This window comes from Pocillopora verrucosa, chromosome 5, assembly GCF_036669915.1.
Source record: "Pocillopora verrucosa isolate sample1 chromosome 5, ASM3666991v2, whole genome shotgun sequence".
In the NCBI taxonomy this organism is placed as follows: Eukaryota; Metazoa; Cnidaria; class Anthozoa; order Scleractinia; family Pocilloporidae; genus Pocillopora; species Pocillopora verrucosa.
The window spans coordinates 20,035,794-20,057,627 of record NC_089316.1 but is presented as its reverse complement, the minus strand read 5'-3'; the positions used below and the strand labels follow the sequence as shown (position 1 = coordinate 20,057,627).

General features: G+C 37.6%; 1 protein-coding gene and 1 pseudogene across 6 annotated transcripts; one reads left to right on the top strand and one right to left on the bottom strand.

Moving 5' to 3' along the window:
* Positions 1 to 3,292: 3,292 nt before the first annotated feature.
* LOC136280783 (uncharacterized) lies at positions 3,293 to 4,358 on the bottom strand (annotated as a pseudogene).
* Positions 4,359 to 9,474: 5,116 nt separating this feature from the next.
* LOC136281308 (uncharacterized) lies at positions 9,475 to 16,373 on the top strand. Of its 6 annotated transcripts, none has more exons than XR_010717669.1 (5): positions 9,475 to 9,591; positions 10,057 to 10,110; positions 11,303 to 11,844; positions 13,705 to 14,403; positions 15,052 to 16,373. XR_010717669.1 is itself a non-coding variant. In XM_066167761.1 (5 exons), exons 1-4 carry the CDS (start codon positions 9,999 to 10,001, stop codon positions 13,875 to 13,877), a joined length of 369 nt encoding a protein of 122 aa, XP_066023858.1. In that variant the 5' UTR covers positions 9,734 to 9,998; the 3' UTR covers positions 13,878 to 14,403; positions 15,052 to 16,373. The 6 variants fall into 6 exon arrangements, 3 of the variants coding, with proteins under 3 accessions (XP_066023858.1, XP_066023857.1, XP_066023859.1); XR_010717667.1 differs by having other exon boundaries at positions 10,057 to 10,125; XR_010717668.1 differs by having other exon boundaries at positions 10,057 to 10,125; positions 13,705 to 14,427.
* Positions 16,374 to 21,834: the final 5,461 nt, after the last annotated feature.

Below are 21,834 nucleotides of genomic sequence, written 5' to 3'. Positions count from 1 at the left end.
TATGGAATTCCAATTACACGTTTACATTGCAATAACTTGAACAATTATTCCCTTTGTTAGAGTCCACCATTCCCTCTGCTAGAGTCCACTATTCCCTTTGTTAGAGTCCACCCTTCCCTCTGTTAGAGTCCACTATTCCCTGTGTTAGAGTCCACCATTCCCTCTGTTAGAGTCCAAGATTCTCTCTGTTAGAGTCCACTATTCCCTTTGTTAGAGTCCACTATTCCCTTTGTTAGAGTCCACTATTCCCTTTGTTAGAGTCCACTATTCCCTTTGTTACAGTCCACTATTCCCTTTGTTAGTGTCCACTATTCCCTTTGTTACAGTCCACTATTTCCTTTGTCAGAGTCCACTATTCCCTTTGTTGAGTCCACTATTCCCTTTGTTACAGTCCACTATTCCCTTTGTTACAGTCCACTATTCCCTCTGTTACAGTCCACTATTCCCTTTGTTACAGTCCACTATTTCCTTTGTCAGAGTCCACTATTCCCTTTGTTGAGTCCACTATTCCCTTTGTTACAGTCCACTATTCCCTTTGTTACAGTCCACTATTCCCTCTGTTACAGTCCACTGTTCCCTTTTGTTACAGTCCAATATTCCCTCTGTTAGAGTCCACTATTCCCTTTATTAGAGTCTACTATTCCCTTTCTTAGAGTCCACTATTCCCTTTGTTAGAGTCCACCATTCCCTCTGTTAGAGTCCACTATTCCCTTTGTTAGAGTCAACTATTCCCTTTGTTAGAGTCCACTATTCCCTTTGTTAGAGTCCACCATTCCCTCTGTTAGAGTCCACTATTCCCTTTGTTAGAGTCAACTATTCCCTTTGTTAGAGTCCACTATTCCCTTTGTTAGAGTCCACCATTCCCTCTGTTACAGTCCACTGTTCCCTTTGTTACAGTCCACTATTCCCTCTCTTAGAGTCCACTATTCCCTTTGTTAGAGTCCACTATTTTCTTTGTTAGAGTCAACTATTCCCTTTGTTAGAGTCCACTATTCCCTTTGTTAGAGTCCACCATTCCCTCTGTTACAGTCCACTGTTCCCTTTGTTACAGTCCACTATTCCCTCTCTTAGAGTCCACTATTCCCTTTGTTAGAGTCCACCATTCCCTCTGCTAGAGTCCACTATTCCCTTTGTTAGAGTCCACCCTTCCCTCTGTTAGAGTCCACTATTCCCTGTGTTAGAGTCCACCATTCCCTCTGTTAGAGTCCACTATTCCCTTTGTTAGAGTCCACTATTCTCTTTGTTAGAGTCCACTATTCCCTTTATTAGAGTCCACTATTCCCTTTGTTACAGTCCACTATTCCCTTTGTTACAGTCCACTATTCCCTTTGTTACAGTCCACTATTCCCTTTGTTACAGTCCACTATTCCCTTTGTTAGCGTCCACTATTCCCTTTGTTACAGTCCACTATTTTCTTTGTTAGAGTCCACTATTCCCTTTGTTACAGTCCACTATTCCCTTTGTTACAGTCCCCCATTTCCTCTGTTACAGTCCACTGTTCCCTTTGTTACAGTCCACTATTCCCTTTGTTAGAGTCCACTATTCCCTTTGTGAGAGTCCACTATTCCCTCTGTTAGAGTCCACTATTCCCTGTGTTAGAGTCCACTATTCTCTTTGTTAGAGTCCACTATTCCCTTTGTTAGAGTCCACTATTCCCTTTGTTAGCGTCCACTATTCCCTTTGTTAGAGTCCACTATTCCCTTTGTTAGAGTCCACTATTCCCTGTGTTAGAGTCCACTATTCTCTTTGTTAGAGTCCACTATTCCCTTTGTTAGAGTCCACTATTCCCTGTGTTAGAGTCCACTATTCCCTTTGTTAGAGTCCACTATTCCCTGTGTTAGAGTCCACTATTCTCTTTGTTAGAGTCCACTATTCCCTTTGTTAGAGTCCACTATTCCCTTTGTTAGAGTCCACTATTCCCTGTGTTAGAGTCCACTATTCTCTTTGTTAGAGTCCACTATTCCCTTTGTTAGAGTCCACTATTCCCTGTGTTAGAGTCCACTATTCTCTTTGTTAGATTTAAAGAGAGAATCTCGAAATTGATGATAATAATGATAATTATTATTATTATTGATTAACTGAAGAGATTCCACAGAAATAACTGATCAAGAGAACATCGGCAAATTAAATCGCAAGATTACAAATAAACTCTTGATTAGTACTTGATCAGATCAAATATAAGTAAGTAAATAAAACCAGTCACTGAAAACATTTCCGCACTGACCTTGCCACCAGCCTCGCCAATGTACACAATCCCTAGCTTTTGTCCTGCTTGCATTATTCTATAGAATGGGCTTTCCCGCACCGAAATACAAATCACCAGAACAAGGCTAAAACATGGCGAATTCGAAGAACTGCGGTTCTTTTTGCCACCTTGAGTAGGAGTTGATCTGCAACGCTATTTACAGCTTGGTAACACGGCACAAGGAGAAAGTAAACGTGGGCTTGATAAAGGAACAGGAAAAAGGAAACGACTCTTGCATTTTGGGAAAGCTTTTAAACTCTTTATGGTGGCCAGTTTACGTTATCGTTTTTGTTCAGGTGGAAAGTCCCTAGTTCGAACGGGGTACGGAAATTATTCTGTGGATTTGAATCCTTTTTAGGGCCTCAAAAAGTTCATCGTTACCATAGAATCAATGCGTAATTTTGTGCATTTAAACGTTCAATCCGTAGTGTGGAGTTCGGAAGCGAACCTTTTCCTCATTAACCTATTTTTGGAGCTCGAAGCCACCGCAGGAAGAGGAACAGTTTTGGGTTACAGGTTTTTTCACTTCGAGATTATAAAACTATCCATAACATTACTGTAAGATGCCGAGAAAAACGGCATGTTCGTAGTTTAATCGATACTTTTCCTTCCATAAAATGCCTGCCTAACACTAAAGTAAAAACTGCAGTACAAAGTCAAAAGCGTACCAGGCCACATTAGCCCCGAGGAGCGAGTTTTACTTCTAGCTAAAACTTGCGTAATATCATTATCTGTCTTTAATATAAAGCAAGAGCATTTTTGACGAGCGAACGCTTGGTACTCTTACATAAACTGTTAGACCACCACCATTAAAAACCAAGGCAAGAACGCGAGGATTAATTGTTTTAGAGAGCCTGCACGAAAGGTTAGAGCAAGGAGGGGGAAGTGGGGAAACAGACCAACATTGATTCAAAGCGATGGAGACTAGGTGTTTTAACGTCCGGAGGCACTTTGGATTTCGTAGAGGGGATGTGTCTCCTCGCTTAATCCATTTCCATTTGGGGTGCTATTTTCGTTTCCACCTTGCGCGGCTTTAGGTTTTGAATTTTACTTATTGGCTGCAGCCAAAGCAACAAGCACAGCTTCAGCCGCCGCCGCAGCTGTACCAGCTGTAGAGGATGTAGCTATAGCTGCTGCCACAATTGCAAGAATGAACCTCAGTCCCATCACGCTGAGGTACAGGTATTTTTTCGGCCAGAGCCCTCGCTGCAGCTGCTGCTTGCTTAGCAGCCTCAACACACTGTGAAGTATCAGAGGAAGCTTTGCGGGATTTGAAGTACAGCCATGACACAGCACCGATAACAGACAATAACGCTGCTTTTAGAATATCATCTGCAGTTTCCCGACCATAAAATGACTGTCCAACTAATACTGGAGGGACAACAACAAAGCAGAGACCAAGGAAGCCAGGTGTATGTGCGAAAAGGGAAAGGCGGAAGTCATTTGCGTGGGTTGTTTCATTGATTACAAAAAATAAGGTGATGCAAAAAAGGGAAAGTATCAACAAAATAGAAACGCCCCAAGCTAGATTATCCATGATACCCACTGCAACCCAGCCCAAATGGTAACTAACAAAGCTCGTGCACATAATAAGCAGCAATCTGCTCAAAAATGAACTAATATCCAAATCTTCACAGCAAAGGCAGTTACAACAGCATATCACCAACCATTCTGGTATAAGTGCAAGGAGCACAATAAAGTCTCGCGACATATTTCCTCTTTTTGAAATTTCGGTGGATGTCCACACTCTAGCCAAAACAAACATGACCTCTATCAGCAACAGGAAACAACGAAATAGAGTTACTGAACATATCAGTGGTTCTTCGTTTCTACGACAAATATAATCTACCCTTCTACGATTTCCATCGCTACCCGCTGAGATTGATATACCTTGGGTGTCACCTTTTAAGCATTGTAAGACCCAAAAATATAAAAATGGACCAAAAAACATGGGACACAGGAAAGAAAACCACAAAACTACCCTTAAGTAAGAACGACCGGTAGTCTTCATATCTGGGATGTGCTCTTCTATGACAGATTCTGCAAAATTCAAGCGTGGATCTGGCAAGCCAGGAGTTACAGCAAGGTCTTGAAGCTGTAAAAAAATATACATGAGACGTGACCATAAGAGTGGAGCGTGTAAGAGTGAAAAACCGTTTTCGGTGATAGCAGAAGTATTTTATTCAAGCAGTTCTGGAGATAGTGATCACTGACGGAAGTTTCGACAACCTGGGCGGAAGTCATCATTTTCGATTAAAAAGGCCTTTAGCAGTCAGTAAATTAGACGTTGTAAACCGCTCGTTGATTTGCCGATAGCAGAAATCATATATATATGTTATGATATATATATGTATTTATATAATAAGCTCAGTTACACGCGTATTCTGATTGGTTCTCTCTTATGATCTATTGAAGGACAGACGTAAAGATGACGTCATCATTAAAACTTTTATTAATTCTTTATTAGACGCACGGCAACTTGGAATCTATTTGTTAAATATATATATATATATATATATATTTATTCATATATATGTCTCTGGGCTAATCATCCGGCGGTACGCCGAGTTTGCTCCGTTCCCTCTCTTCCCGTCTGATAGGTTGACAAGAGGCTTGCTCCTGACGTCATCGATATTGTATACCATTAGCCAATTAAACAACTCGTACCAACTGATTCAAGAAGTTGAAAAATAAGCATTTCCACACGGGTCGACGACTGGTTTTCTTCATGAAAACTTGATGGGATTTTCCTAAATTGTTTTCAATTCAGACGTGTAAAAATGAGTCCTATAGCAATCCGACGCGGTGAAATGCCGAGGGATTAAACGTTTTTTAAAAAGGAATGACAATTGCTTGCTTATCACGCTCAAAACGCATACAAAATATGCTCACAACGTTCGCAGTAGATCCATACAAAAAGATGTCGAGCGTTTTCGGAAAGGGTCGGTCCGTGAATCTTATGAGATATCTCTTTATGAGCGAACATTTATAGGTGAACCTTTCATCGAGAAACATGCTATATCAACTGAGCTATCTAATGTCAATCGAGAGAAGCATAGACACAACTCTCATCGTGATTGTAGACGTGATCGTGAACCAAGCAGAGCACCAATACGAAGTTTGAAAATGTTAAGGAACAAGAGCAGAAAGGTTAGAAACATTTGTCTATGCAATTTGTCTCCCATGTATCCCCATGTCATCTACAATACACTGTTATGTTAACGCTAAAAAACTATTAAATAAAAAGACATTTATCTTTAACTGTTGTGAAAGAATTTGTCAATGTATATGAAAGGTAAAATATCGTGCCAGTCGATATATAAAATTGTTTTCTTGTAACAAACTGATGTGTTCTTGCAAGAATGAAGCTCATGTAGCAAATTATTGCAACTATAAATTAAGTAGAGACATAGAAAAAATCCTGGCCCTCCAACATATGTTGACCCTAACAAAACAATAGTAGCTTCCTATGGTCAAGGTAACAAGTTAGTTTTTGGACAGAATGCAGGACAAAAATGGGTCGCAATGAGTTTGTGTTCTTTGATTTACAATGAAACACAAGGGATCAGCTCTGCAAATGATCTTATACAAATAATGAATATTGCAAATCAGCTTTATTCAAGTTTGTCATGATTAGCCAGACAGGCATATTTAATGCAGTCAGAATTACCAACAGCATTAAATGTGTTTGATACTGATCAACTGGAATCCAGTGAAAGCTACTCTAGTACTGTTCACCAAGAAATTGCTATAGAGGGGTATCAGTACTGTACATCTTTACCAAGAGCCTTTGAGTCACTCATATGTGAAAGCTAGAGCAATTTCATATTAACAGTAGGGTGTATTACTGTAATAGTAATATGGGGTTCAAAATATCTGATTCTCGTGTAAGAGATTTATATGGTAGAGGGCAGCCTTAAGGTACATGTGTTCTTCTCGAAATACTGTCTCTTGATGGTTTGGTGCATTATTTTCAGAGTATACATAACAATGATATATTTGAAGAGAGGAGAGCAAATTGAGAATATTCAAAATAGGATGGTTTCTCAAAACAGTCTGAATGAAACCATAAACTTTAATCTTAGTTGTGCTGTAGCTCTATACTCTCTTTGCTACTCTATAATGAAATCATGCAATTACTGGAATTACAACTCATCCTTACCCACCATTGTTGACAAAGGCAAAAAGATGTGTCGTAAATCAAGTTTAGAACACAGCAAGCAATCACCAGCAAATCTTCCAAGAACTTTAGATGTTTGTGAAACTGAAGTAAATTTGGATAATTTGTTTAAGAGTGAAGGACTATTAACTGATTCACTTCAAAGCAAGTCATTTCTTGAGAATGAAATAATACTTAATAGCGTATGTAGAGGGTTTTTGATATCATTTTCTTCGTACTGCATCAGTTGGACCTTTAAACCCACAAAAAGATCAAAATATATGTATTCCCCCCTGCTTTATAATGAGACACTCGTCCCCTGTTCAGCACACTAAAAACATAGATGGAACGGCTTCACCTGTTGATGCCATTAGAAAAATACTAGAGAAATACAATAATCTAAGGCAATACAGAATACTGTTTGCTACATGTTCATGTAAAGTAGTTGATAGAAAGGAAAGAAAAAAATTGATGATTGAACATAGGAAAAAAACAATATTATAAAGTAATGGAGCCAGCAGAGAAAAAATATTCTTGGAGAAAAAAAAATTTAGGGATATGAAAAATAAACAGGAAATACATAAAAAAAACTGTCCCAAAAATACAAAAAAATGGATACTGGGTAATCAGTATCTTCAGGATGCACTAGCCATGATTGAATGCATTAAATATCACCTTCCGTTTGTGAAGCAGTTCTGAATCTATTTAATAACTCTGTGAATGGCTGGTCATCCTTTTGTCTCATATTTTTTGTCAACTCTATCATCTTGAAAAGTAGCCAGGAATGGCACAAATTGTAAACCTTATTTTCATATTCTTCAAAAAAAATTTTCTTCAATTTGGTGGAAGTTGATACAAATCACGTACTGTTATAATGCTAAGTCATACAAAGACACTTGTTTGATGTTGACAATATTTCTTTTAGTTGTTGATGGATGTGCAGTAGCAAAGTATTTGTCATACCACAGAGATTTCATCAATTATTATCAGTTTTAAATCTGACAGTGCTATTCTTATTTGTGTTTTCTTTTGGTCTGATATTGGTGTTATATTGTCACCAGATTCTTTAGGGATTGCATACCAGGAGAAAAAATCAGTTACAGGATAAACCAATAATTACATAAAAACTTAGGCAAATGCAAGCACAAAGAACAAAGTTTATTTCCAACAGAAAGCCCGAGTGAACGCAAATATGCGTCTAGTTAAATAAAAGGGGTGGTTCAAAACAAAAAAACGACCACGTTCCATCGAGGTTGGAGACTAGAATCACGCTAGTTTCGCCACGTTTCATTTTCGCCCCGTGTAACTTCGACCCGTGTCAAATTCAAGTTCGACCCGCTTCATGATATATGTTTTTATGTCTGACTTACATTTTTGTCCTTTAACGTTTGTATTTATGCAACAGATAAAGATTCATATTTAAAAGTATTTACGGAGAGACAAGAATTGTGTATATTTCATACAAATTAGACAATTTATCGAACGTATCTTTATGTTCATGTACACGTGCCAAGGATGTTTGTTTTGTCTACGCATAATGCTTTGATAATGCTTTTAATAGAGAACACAATACAAAATTATGTTGTTATGTATTTTATGCAAATTCGAATCGAGCAAGTTTGAATTCATTCAGCCGTGACCCGCTCACGGATTACTTCTCACTGAAGTCTATTCCCACTCTATTCACCGATTGGTTTTAATTATTTAGCTCTTGATCCATTCAAATACGAACACGACCTGAGAAGTTGAGAGGCACTCTTCTTTCCCTGCTGGTATTCATCCCAGCATTAACTAAGTGTTCAGTTAATGCTGGTAATAGTTGGAATAAAAAGGTTTTGTATTGCGGAAATTTCTCACTTCGCTCCCATGGTCTAAAATTTGATCGTTTGGCTTGGTGACGCAACTCCAAGACTCCGTCCATAAACCTCCATTCAAGCACATTTTTTAATAAACTTGATTTGAAACAGCATTTTCAAGTAAATGATAAAGTTTCTTTAGATATTAAACCTTATGACTGAAAGATTTCGTGTTTTAATGAATTCATGGAGGTCTTCTTGGACACACGGCTGGTGCCGTGGTGCGTGCATATCATTGCTGTCAAAACAAACTTTGTTGTGACGTATTTAATCTACATATTAGCTATTAACTATATGATAAGCTCAGAGCTTCGTATTATTCCATGAAGTTCCTTTCAATAACATAGTGTACTTTATTTAAAACCGCCTCGCGTAAGCGAACGGCAAATTGCAAGAATTGAACTTTGTCGTCTGCCTTTCAGCTTTGAGAGCAATAGTGTAAAAATATCTACGTCTATTGTAATTAGAAGATGTTTGTGTATTTCTCTGTTGGGTCTTTTGGATAAGAAGAAAAGTAGGCGAAATTTGCCGTTTGCGTTTGCCGTGAACTTGGTCAAAAATCTTGTCCATTTCTTCCACGCGCCCTCTGCGTCATATTCTGTCGGACGAGCGTTCCAAAACAAAATTCTTCGATTTTTTTTCCTCTCCAAATGATCTAAGTTTCTTTACTGAAGGTTTTCTCTCTTCTCTTTTGTAAATTTCGATCGTGATCTGGCACGTCCTTATGGGAATATTAGAGAAAGCACGACTTGCAAGACATGCCTCACTCGCACCTCGTTCAAAGGTCTCTCTGTAGAGCTCGCAAAATGCCCTTTTCTATTTTATGAAAATCAAAATTGAAAACGGTTGGCACACAAAACTGAATGCATGAAATTTCTGCAGTCATTCTTTGGAACTCATGCTTTACACGCGCCGGTGAAAGATGGCTGTGCATACTTTACAATAACAATAACAAGAAGTAAAATTCAAACTTTGGCCTAAATTCATCAAATATGCTCGTTCAAGGTCTCTTTTTAAAGCTCTGAAAATGCTCTGTTTTAATAAATAGAAATCAAACTTGAGAACCTTGAGCGAAAAAACTTGAAGGCATAAAATGTTTTCTTTGGAGTTCAGTGACACGTCAAAACAAAAAGGATACACTTGTAGACGCAGCCGCTCGAGGTCGCTTAATTGCGCTTTTGTTTCCTTCCTTGTGTGTACATGTCAAAGATTTTAGTGAATATTAATCTCTATCGATATGAATCTAGACATCGACAACTGAAAGGTCTGGACTGGGTACAGGCAGGGTACATATTTGTCATTCCCTTAAGACTGAGCAATTTGTTCAGCATGTAAGTGATAGACATCCATAGAGCCAACATGTGGCTATGCACTACAAAAACATGTTTTTATTGCGAAATTAGTTTATAATTAGTATATTACCACCCAGGTATCTGTGCACATGTTACTTACAATCAAACAAGCAAGCAAGCAAGCAACAAGTTATATATTTCTAGCTTCTAAGATAATTTTAGTTTCCCTCAGTTACCTACACCAGTAACAGTTTTGATTGTTTATTTATTTCATTGCTGTTTGTAATCTATTCCTGATTCCTCGATGGTTGTTTTATTGTATCCGTCGAATACCTTTGATTTAAAAGACCAGTGTTTTATGTACGGAAGGCATTTCCCTGTGGGTTGCCCAGGAGGAGGGGGTGTTGTTAAAGCTTTAAAATGATTGGCCGATAATAAATAAAAGTATGTTTCCTTGCTATGATATCAGCTTATCTGACAAAAATCTCTCTTCACTTTCTGTAGGTGATCTTCCACACAGTGGCCTAGAAGTTGGGAAAAGAGATGGAAGGGAACAAAGTGAGTCTACACCAGGTGTGTGAATAAACATGTGACATTGCAGGTTATATGCCCTGATTTGGTTCTTTTCTGAAAAATAAGCCTGCATGATATTGTTTGAACTGTACAACAGATCTCAGACAGTTAGAGAGTAGAGTTATAAAATACTACTGTAACAGTCTTGAAGTCTGCAAATATTATCTGTTGATGTTGCACAGCATTATGTTGAAAATCCTGAAAGTTCTACGTTTTAACACAAAATCATCTATTGAACAATACCTTTTGGACATATCTTTACTCAAACACAATATTTACCAGGCCTTGGAATCTTCATAATGTCACTAGGCCTCGGTTGAAGTCTGAAAGTTTGGTTTTCACTTTACCGCCTCAATTCGCATTTTATGAGAATCGTATTGTTGTTGACTCAAAAGCTTATTTTGTGAACAGTAAACAGCTGCCTGGCTTTCAGCAGAATTTTATGAAATGAAAATTAAAAGCTGTCTAAAACTAATTAAGAATTATTCTGAGTTAACATAGAGCAAGTACTTTTCCGTGTGCATGATTTGAATAGTTCCTTGAGGTCACCTTTTCTAGGAAACCCAACTTCAACTTGTTGTTGAATTTTATCAAACAAATATCCTACTAATCCAACACTTTTTGTAACGGTGAAATGATCCGAGGAATTTTATATTTTGCAAAACAATGAAAAGAGATGAAGAAAGAAATAGCTACGCAAGGCTATTATATGTTACAGAGGCGTATGCGTTGCAATTTATGAATATACTTAATTCAGTTTTTGGTGTAGATCAAGACACCTCGAATAAACCAAGAGAAAAAGCAAAGGGAGGCAAGAATGTCAAATTTTATTAGTCACATAATTCTAATTAATCAGTCTGAACCCAGGGATAATTTTGATTGCTCATACTGTCATTCGACAGGTAAAGAAGCCAGCTACTTAACTATATAGCTTTCTGCACAATTAAGTTATAAGAAAATTAGATTCTGTTTAAAGTTAATTAAGATATTCTAGTTTGGGTCTTAACTTATACCGAGTACTCTAAGATGACCATTTCCACTCAATGCTAAGAATGAAAAACCCCCTAGACTGTGAATAGAAAAGCGACATTTTTATTTTCACTGACCTCCTAAAATCATCACTGATAGTACTTAAAGAAGGTGGTGATTATAACTTCAGTGTTTTCATTCTATGCAGCTTTAGACACTTCAAATGAAACAAGAGAACAAACACAGGGAGACAAGGAAGTAGTCCAAGCAGCAGGTATGTAATATCTGTTTACTTGCAGGATCCTTTAGGTAAACACAAAAGTCCTCTTAAGGAGTGTTGTCAATGACAGCTGTGAACACAGGCATCTCCAGCTCTAGTCTCTAGAAAAATTCATGAAAGCGTCATGCGTTGTGTGACTCAGTGTTAAGTTACAAAAGGAACCATTGAAAATTTGAATGCATTATACAGAATAGGAGAGGAACGAAATATGGTCGATTTACAATGATAAATATTTCGAAATATGAAATATAAACATTTTACACGTAAGACAGGAGCCCATAATAACAAGCCCCTATGTGAGATCAATAGGATTTACTCACATCTTGTGTGTTCGTTTTGGTTTCCCGCGCTCTCTGATATTTTAATCTTGTTTTGCCATCACTAACATTCCTATTATGGGACAAAGTGATAAATTAATTGTTTGCTTTTTCGGGGGACGTATGCCTGGGAAGCCTGTGGATTAGCAATTGGTAAGTTCAGAAAACTTTGAGTAGAAATGTGAGTTCATAATTTCCTTAGTTTGTTAACTATTCTCGATATTAACTAAACAGCAAGTATGCCACAGAAAATTTCTTAAAAGACTGAAAAAGATCTGGTAAATCAGCTTTTCGTTGCTGCAACGATAGGATTTTCAGCATCTTCCAGTCTAACACTATGACCAATTGCTGTATTTCCTCACATAGGTGCATTCGCTCTAAGAAGTGCCCTCCCCTTAGGCTATTATATCAAACAAGTTCCCCCTCATAGGAGCATCACCCTCTGCTCCTCCCCCACTTTTATAAATAAAGGAAAACCTGATTCTATTACCACTTTATTGATAACTTTTAAGCTTCAACTACAGCTAAATCAGCACAGCTTATAGTTCTTTACTAAACACCTCCTTGATTAAGCAACTTCATTCCATTAAGTGCCCCTCCTTTTCACCAAAACTTGAAATAATTCGCGCCTGGGTGCTTATTCAAGGAGATACAGTATCTGAAGCTAATAGATTTGGTGAAGCAAAGACCTTTGTGTAATTTTTGATTGGGATGAAGCTATTTAATATGTGTACAATAGAAGTTCTATAATTAATGGGCCATAAAAGTATACTTTCATTTGTCATGAAAAGAATGACCCTAATTCATGGAAAATTCAGGGCGCAAAATAGCCCCATGAATTTTCATTTTGCAGTATTCATGGGCCTTGAAATGATCTTCATGAGTTTTTCGCAAGAAATTCATGGAATTTTGATAAAACTACAATTTATAGTGAAGGCTTTATCTACACACTCAATTTTATTGATAAGTGTTGAGATAATAAAGTTCCACACGAATTTCCATACATTTCCCTATAAGTTGAAAGTAAAGCAGCAACATGTTTCTACTTTACTCTCAGCTTATAAGGAAATGTATGGAAATACGTGTAGAACTTTATTATCCCAACACTTATTAATCAAAGCACTATTTGAGTAAACTCCAGAAAGAGATTGAGTATGTAGATAAAGCTTTAGTCTTAGTCTTCTGGTATTGCCATTGGCATTGGAAACTGTTATGATCTTCCAAATTTCACAAACATATAGCAGGACTGGTTGGACTTAAGTCTTCAATAGGCGTATCGTAGTTCTCCTTTCTATTCCTCTGGCTGCCCACACCCTCTATAGCCTCTGGAATGCACCTTGTCCCTTCTGCTGTCTGTTCCTAAAATCTATATTGCCTCCAAAATGCCAAGGCTATAATCTCTAACATAACTTTGATATCCTGTCTGTAACACTTTGAGCAACTAAAAACAAACAAAGTCGAGCCTTCACTTGGCTCAGTTGTTAATTAGCAGCAGTCGGGACTATTTTTGATTACTAATCGTGATAGCAAACAGAACAACTTGACTGAATACCAGTGACGGCTCACGGGCATTTTCAATCACAACAAAAACTTGACACAATAGATACAATTAATATTAACCAAGCTTTGACAGCACGTTTAGATAACCAATACAGCGGATTACTATCAGTCTTGGATGAAAGTCTCTAGCATGATAGATCAAGACGAGTGTAACAAAGTAATCTCCACTTATCAATTATGCAATTCAACTAAATATGAAATCTATGTTTTAACAAGGCCCACATTGATAACAGTTCTATAACTGAAACGTTTACTCGGTCTTAATATTTTCAACTATTATTATAAGTACTATTATTGTTATTATTATTGTTATTATTATTGTTACAAATGTTCTTGTTGCCTAATATTCTTCTCAAAACAAAAATTACTAGTTACAGAATAACTCGCCTTTTACTACATCCTTCATGTATTATGTTGCCTTTCTAAATTTTTTTCCAAAATATATGATTGTAGGCGGCACTTCCGCGAGCGAGGAAAACAAGGAACTGAATCAGTTACATTCTGCTGAAAGAGACAGTGACATCACTAAGACGAAATCCACGCTTCCTTCCGTATTTTCTGTTGACTCCAGAAACGCAAATGGCAGAACGCTGCTAATGAATGCTGCTATATATGGCAACGTTTAAGCGGTGAAGAGTCTGATTAAGAGAGGAGCAGATCCGTCCCTTGTGAGCAACAGAGGATGGAACTCGTTACATTTTGCCGCACAGTGCGGAGACACTGATATCATTGATCTTATCTAGACTCGCTTGCCGAACATTGAGTCGAAAACAGGCGAGGGTTACACGTCACTAATGATAGTGGCTTTGAGTGGCAAATTACATGGAGTGAAATGGTTTCTTGAGAAGGGGGCAACTGTAAACTCTGAGGACAACAGAGGATGGAACACGTTACATTTTGCTGCACAGGGTGGAGACGCTGATATCATATCTCTGATCCTTACTCACCTGCCGGAAATTGAGTCAAAAACAGCTGGTGGTCAAACACCTCTGATGATTGCTGTTGCTTTCGGGAAGCTGCCGGGTATAAAGTATCTCCTTGAGAGGGGAGCCAATCCTTTGGCTAAAGACAACGACGGAAAGGACTCTGTATATCATGCCTTATCACGTAACCCAGATTTCTTGGACTTGCTGCTGAGTCACGTGGCTAAAAGTAAGTCGACAACGAGCAAATCAGGTTGGTGAAGTAAACTTTACAGCTTGATTTATGTTATCTTAACTCTTGAAAGTCAAAGTGTAAACCACTGGTTACTGTGCCCCATCAACTTCAAAGTCTTTGTTTTAACTAACTGATCTATTGTTGCAAGTGGAGGCTTTTAACAGGCTGTGTGATATTTTGGTATTTTACCAACCAGACCTCTGTACAATTAGATCAAGTTGTGCGCTGTGTAACATTTATGGTCACCGTATGGAATAGCTTCTTTCGTTGAAGTTTACCTCTTGAAGCGGGGCTTCCTGTGGCATGTTCATGATTTAGCTCTATCAAACTAGTTGATTTCAATCACTTTGTGCTTAAAGACATTTTTCTCAGAATTTGGTTATCCACCTTTTGAAAGCTTTCATTAAATCAATGTTGTACAAGTCACCCGAAGACACAAGGCAGTTGCGTGTGGACAGACTTTGTCAGAACACAGCCATAAGCTTAAAACAAAGGAATGATCCGAATGAGTGGTATGTTGCAGTATTAGTGCTGGGCTGCCTGTGGCATGGGATGGTATGAACCAGTGCAGCGTTTTCTTGTTCAATTGTTGTAGGAATCTTCATTTATTTTCCTTAAATACTCCTTGATTTTGTCTCTTAGGTTACAATTTGCGTGGTGCCGTAAATATTTGATGTTCTCGTGTGGCTTGTACTATACGAGAAAAGCTGTCAGTGTTGGAGAGTTTGGAAAATGAACCCACTCTAAACTGCATGTCTGTGCAATATTGTCGGTGATTTTATTTTTATCTAGTCACACGTTTTTAAAATTGATATGATTTTGTGTATGTTTCGTAAGTAAACGGATGGTTTTTTACTGGAACGCATTAATTTCAAAGACAGAGTCTAGGTTTCTGCAATGTTACCCACCTCTTTATTTCTTTTTTTCAGACTTTTTGAAATTTATATGATTTTGCATATTTTCACAAGTAAATGGGTTAATTTTTCATCATATAACATTTTTTTATTATAGATAACAGCTCTGTAGTCTTAAAGAAACGTTAGAAATATGAACGTAAATTGCATTTTTATTGAACAAGTCTCAGCTGAAAATGCCTTTTGATAACATTTGTACCAAGCTAAAATCGAGGTTAAAATATTTTGTAAAGTTTGAAAATATGAAGTATGAAATCAGAAGTTTAGCCAGTGTATTTTGCACAGCAGATTTGTTTTTTTAAATACTATCTTATATAATAATACATAGCTTTTACTTTTAATTCGACGATAAGAAAATCTCCTTTTTCGAGGACATTTTTTTGATGGAACTCATAGAAATTTCTGCGTTCTAATTGGTTGCAGTACAGTTTTCAGGTAACACCAATGTAGAAGAGAGTTAGTAAAGTGCAGAACATTGTTAATTCAGTGAAAAAACGGTAACAAACTGTTTAATGGCTTAAAAAAGAAAGGCATACCGAAAATTTTTCCCTTTGACTTAACACGTTGATTTGACCGAACGCACAATGATGCTTGCATGGTTTAGATGAATAATTTTTGTGCATGTTTTACCTCTTCTTTGTTCCTGCATTATTGAGTGAAGCTATCTCGAAAATTAGATCATTTTTAAATGAACTAGAAGTGTCACGACTTTTCTTAGGCAAATTGGAATGAGTAAGCACTCGTAATTTTTAAAAAGACTACAAATTATCTCGGTTTTAAAAAAAACATGGGTATTTGTACCAAATGTTACTTGAAGTAGTGCAATTACCTCTACCAATAACCAAATATTAACATTACTGAGCGACTCCAATTATAGCGAATTTTTAGGTAACCTTTGTAAGCAAGGTTATTTGTGACGATAGGTTTTTGCCCCAAAACTGGAAAACTGACTCTTCGCGGACGGAACAACAACAACTGGGGGAAATAACTCTGTAGAGACGACTTGGCAGCGAGAACGGAAACTCGTCACGATTTTCTGGTACACGGAGATCTAGTTCTAGTAAGCTTGTACGGACGTCAAGGATAAGACAATCTTTGGTTCCACAGTACTTTTATTCTAGGTCAGGCCAACAAGCGACATGACCTCTAGCATACTCTAGTTTGTAATCATCAAAGCTGTACAAGGTACTTGCTTAAGAAGTAACTGGTGTAAAGTGCTATTGTTACACAAATCGCAATATTTGAATAAGGACACAAAGGAGCGGAAAAAATATCTCTTTGAAGCTAAACGAAAACTACTTAAATATTCCATCTGTCTCTACGACGGAAAGAATCTCAAAATTAAAAAGACGGATGCAATAAACTCTAGGCCATTAAAGTAGGAAACCTAGGTGCGAATTTACAGCTCTGATATAGAAAACAATACCTATCTTAATTGCAGTAGCACAGCTCAGGAAATAGAAAACGGAAAAGCAATTAAAAGCTTCTGCTTATTTACGCAAGATTGGTTTGGAAACCATTGCATGAAAAGAAATTAGATTTACGCGTTTAAACTCAGCTGCTATCTACCATGAAAACCAATGTTTCCAGAAAGACCATTAACACTTATATTTACCTAAAAAAAACCATGTAATAAAAAACAAAAGTGCCGACAAGCAGGTGCATATGATGAAAGCGAGTAACAACAAAAATCTATTCTAAAAGCAACTGTGGTTTTTTATGCATCTTTTTGATTTATTAAAATGAAAGGACTTGAAATGGTTAAATGTGAAAGTTTACGAATAAATATGTTCCGAATAACACATACGGGAAAAATCAGTAAATTTTCCCGTAACATATTACACTTGTCAATAAAGTTTTTTATGACCAAACGAAAGAAAGTGTTGTTTGTCAATGGGAACGACTTTGATATTTCTAGCATCTGGAAAGTAGTTAAAAAAATCCCTGTTTGGATAAAATATGGAGAAAGGGGAAAGGTAAAGGAGCAGAATTTATATATCGTCAGTGGGGATGGGGGACCTTTCTTGGGGGGGATCTTTTAGATTTCAGGGGGAAGGGAGGTAGGATCAGTTGTCGTTGACAGAGTATAAGGGGGAGGGGGTGTCTGGGTGTCTGCCAGTAAGAGGGATCATTAAAAAACTACTACGCCTTAGGGAGGGGGGGTCAGGAAAATTTCATTCTGACTCAAACAAAACCCTTAAACCCTACCCACTCTTCTCTCCCCCCCCCCCCCCCCCCAGGCGATAAAAAATAGGCGGTCCCAAAAAAACAAACAAAAAACTTTCGAGGGATTGACGAAGTGCGTGCAAGAAGGGTATAGTTGTTAACCCTTCCGAGTCCTCTCCCCGTGTTCACAAGAGGTGAGCATTTGACGATTGAGTTAGCTTCAGTTTTGGCACAATTTAGCAAACCACTGAAGTAGACGAGATAGTTACTGTGTTTGTACACTAGCTTAACATACCTGACTCTGCTTATCTAACCAGGCATCTCAAAAACTAGCCAATTTAGTACTATCAACTGAGTTGATAACTTAACTTGTTCACCGTAAAGAATTTAAAAGCTTACGTTTCGAGCGTTAGAGCGATTGACGAAGGGCTAACGCTCGAAACGTCGGCTTTTAAACTCTTTACGGTGGCCAATTTACGTTATCAACTCAGTTGATAATACTAAATTACCCTTTTATACTCTCCCACCGATGTAGCACCACAGTTTCTTTCGAAACTTGCCCCCTATACTCAAAAAATATATAGGCTTAGGAGTGCAAATAACTTGCATAATAATATACATGAACAAATCACTCAGTTGTGGTTGGTTAAGATAAATGCAGTTATCAGGTTATCAGAAGAGGGTTAATTCAGAGCAAAGAAAGTAACAAACCAGACATTCTGATTGGTCGATAATCAAAGAAACTCACAGATAGCCATTCAAATGCGAGCCTTGGATTTCGCAACATTTGGCTACGCTGAAAATTTGCGAGCGAAACAATGGCCGGCGTTTTAATTAGGTTTCCTACCGCCACCGCAACAGCAATACAGCAGCAGAAAAACAGCTCTAACCACAAAAACACTGTAAAAAGCACTGCTTTTTGGTTGTCCGTTTGAAAAGAAAAGGTTTTTAGAGAAGGCAATTGCCAAGGAAATCAAAATTACGAGTCGATCCAGCTTAACACTTTGCTCGAGCGATTCTACGCCGAAGTTGAAAACAACCATGGTTAAACCTCGCAAAGAACGATTCCATTCCATCGAAAGTGATTAGGACACAGACTGAAGAATTGTTTAAACTGTTTAGCCGGACTTTGAAATTTTTTGCTCCTTTTAGGTGTGAAAATATTATTGTATATTACTGTTTTGATCGTAAGCGACTGTTTTGACCGAATGCACAGGTTTAAATAAATTGTTTTTTGCACTTGATGCACGCGCTCTGCTTCTGCCTAAATATGATAAGCTACCTCGTATTTTTTCATGTATATTATTAATACGTAAGCACATGATTTTTCTCGTGCAGTTTGGAATAAACAAGCACTTGTGAATTTTTTCAAAGACCACAAATTGCACTCGCCCTACTGGCTTGTGCAATTTTGAGTCTGAAAAAATTTACTCGTGCTTATTTATTCCAAATTGCACTCGAGGTTATGTGATTAACCATATAAAACGCTAAGTTCATTTTCCGCTTTAAAATTAGCGCTGGTAATTTAGGAAACAATGACTGATGGCTTACTCCCTAAGACAGAGTGCCTACACGAGTAAAGTGGTATCACTGTAATACATTGTATAGACGTAGCAGTGTACTTTTTTTGCCAATTACATTTAAAGATTGATGAAGTAACCGAACATAACCTAAGCTGTAGAACTTATTTCACCAACCTGCGTTAATCATTGCTGGTTGTTGACTCACTGTTAGCCACGTGAAACAGCAGCAATTAGTCTAGAACTGAACATCTGGGTCACATGATGAGCAAGATATAAAAAATCCTGTCTGTTGTCGTCTTTGGTCAAAGATTCTGTACCCCTTTGAAGGATATGCTTTACACCCTGCAGCTTGCCATGACAAACGGCAATGATTAGAGATGTATCACCGCACGCGGTTTTTGTCCGGCATGTGTGTAAGGATCAGAGAAATGTTGTAGGGTCACCATCCTGTGCAGCACATTCCATACAGGTTGCAGTTTTCCTCTTCTCACAAACCATCACACTGCATGTCTCTTATCAGCCAAACAAGCTGCCATAATGGGCAAGAGACCTTGCTCTGCGTTCCTTGAGTCAATGTCTGGTACTTCGGTAAGGATATGATTAATGACGTCGGTGTCAGCTCTCTGTGCGGCGAAACACAACACATTCTTATATCCTCTGTTGTTTTCACTGCTTGCAGTTACTTCCATCTCAAGAAACCACTACATAGGCTTTCAATTACCATTCACAGCAGGGGTTATTAGTGGCGAGAGATTCTCAGCACACCTTGACTCAATATTGGGCGCGTGAGTTAAGATCAGAGCAATGATTTCGGGGTTACCACCCTGTGCAGCAAGTTGTAATGAATTCTGCTCCTCTCTTCATTAAACCCACAACCACTTGAACCTTGCCATTCAAAGAAACATTCATTGGCAGCGTTTTACTATTTGCATCTCCGGAGTCAACGGAAAATCCAAGAGAAGCGCTGCTTAAAATCATATAATTTGAGAAGAAATTTTAATAGAAAGTCAATGATAATAATAATAATGATAATAATAATAACAATAATAATAAAGATAATAATAATAATAATTGAAATATTTTGACAGGATTAATGAGAGCATTTCAAAATGTCCCTCAATTTTTATCTAGGAGGAAACTCAGTTGCTCAGAAACTGACATAGATCCACAAAAACAGGGGGTTGGGCCAAAAAAGCCATACACTACTGAGGGGGTGGATCACCTGTAAAACATGCTTTCATCTGTTTGTACAAGTAAGTGCTTTATTGACGGTGCAATTTTTATGAGTTTATCAAGTTAAGACTTTCAAGATATATATATTTTTTTTGGCCCCGTTTTAAAGGAATAGGAAACACTTTGGAACAGTGGGGCTCAATATGCTGGTAAGAAGTGCCCTAAATTCTGTGTTAAACTATGATTAAAAATCAGCATGATCTAATTTAAGGAACAGTAGAACAAGTTTTGAAAACCTGCATTATTCAAAATTCTAGCTCTAACTGTGCTTTACATTGAATACTTTTGAAACCAAAAGTTCCCCTTTAAAAAAACTCAGATGTCTTGTTCCCAAACTTATTACTGATCCATTCATGCTCAAATTCAAGCACATATAAAAGCATTTTAGCAGATTTTAACCATTTCCTTCACAAGATCTTAATAGCAATTCTCCTTACTGTCTGCCACACAATTTTTATGATGTTACTTCAGAGAATTTGGTGTTTGATCAACTATTAATCCCCCATTTGACATTTTCTTTATTCTCTTCACTTGTCTGCTTGATATTGTATTAACATTGTAAGGAGAAATTCTGTTTTGGTCACCAATGGAAGTCAAAGGGTTAAACAACAACGCACAGGTAAATAACAAGTCAGTTTTAATAGTATGTTATTATTTTGAAAGTCTCTTTATAGTCCATGAATACACATAGAAAGATCATAATCAGACAAAATTGTTTCAAGTGAGACAATTGCTCAATGCATCATTTTAATGGATATTGCGTTATGCCACGATAGAGCGTGAAATTTGAGTGTTTTTGGACACCGACCACAAATGATCATCTTCTATATCAAATTTCAAATGGTAAATTAAATAAAGCCTTATTTCAACTTGGATCTCACGCACTGACAATCAAACAAAGTTGTCTTCCTTAGTTTAGATAAACATGTCTTGCCAGAGTAAGAGATGGGTAAGTAAAAGCAAAACAGTTGACTTAGGGTGTGGATAAAAATGACACTTAGGAGGTGGATGAGATTCAAGGGTGGGCTCCATTTAATCGTGCAATTAGCAAAGGAAGTGGGGGGGCTGCTGAAATTTGTTTTCATTATAGATTAAATAGAGCCCACCCTTGAATTCCATCCACAACTTGACACAAGAAATCGCTCGGAAGATCATCATTCAGTTCTTTAAGGAATGGTCGATGGATGAGAACATTTCGCCAAGACCGTTCACCCCAAAAACCATTCTGTTTCTTTAAAATAGTAATGAACAAGTCGGAATTAGGTCGATCAATAGAAGCTCTCCGGTCTGCGACACTACCGAGGTTGATGGTTTTGATCTTCTAAGCATTAAACTTTCTTAAGTCCATGTAAAACTCATACATATTTAAATATTTCGCAGGCACGACTGAATCGCTTTTTACCAGCCAACATTTGTTTTCCAAGAGCCTCTGATTCTGCGGACCTATGACTATGCATTATCGATGTTTAAAGACTTTTATAGGACAAAATCCCAGTAAAGCTTTAAATATCGCCCTCTTGTTCTCCCAGGTGGGTGTTAACGGGTGCAAAGTTGTAACGCGAGTGCAAATTACAAATAGAACGCGCGCA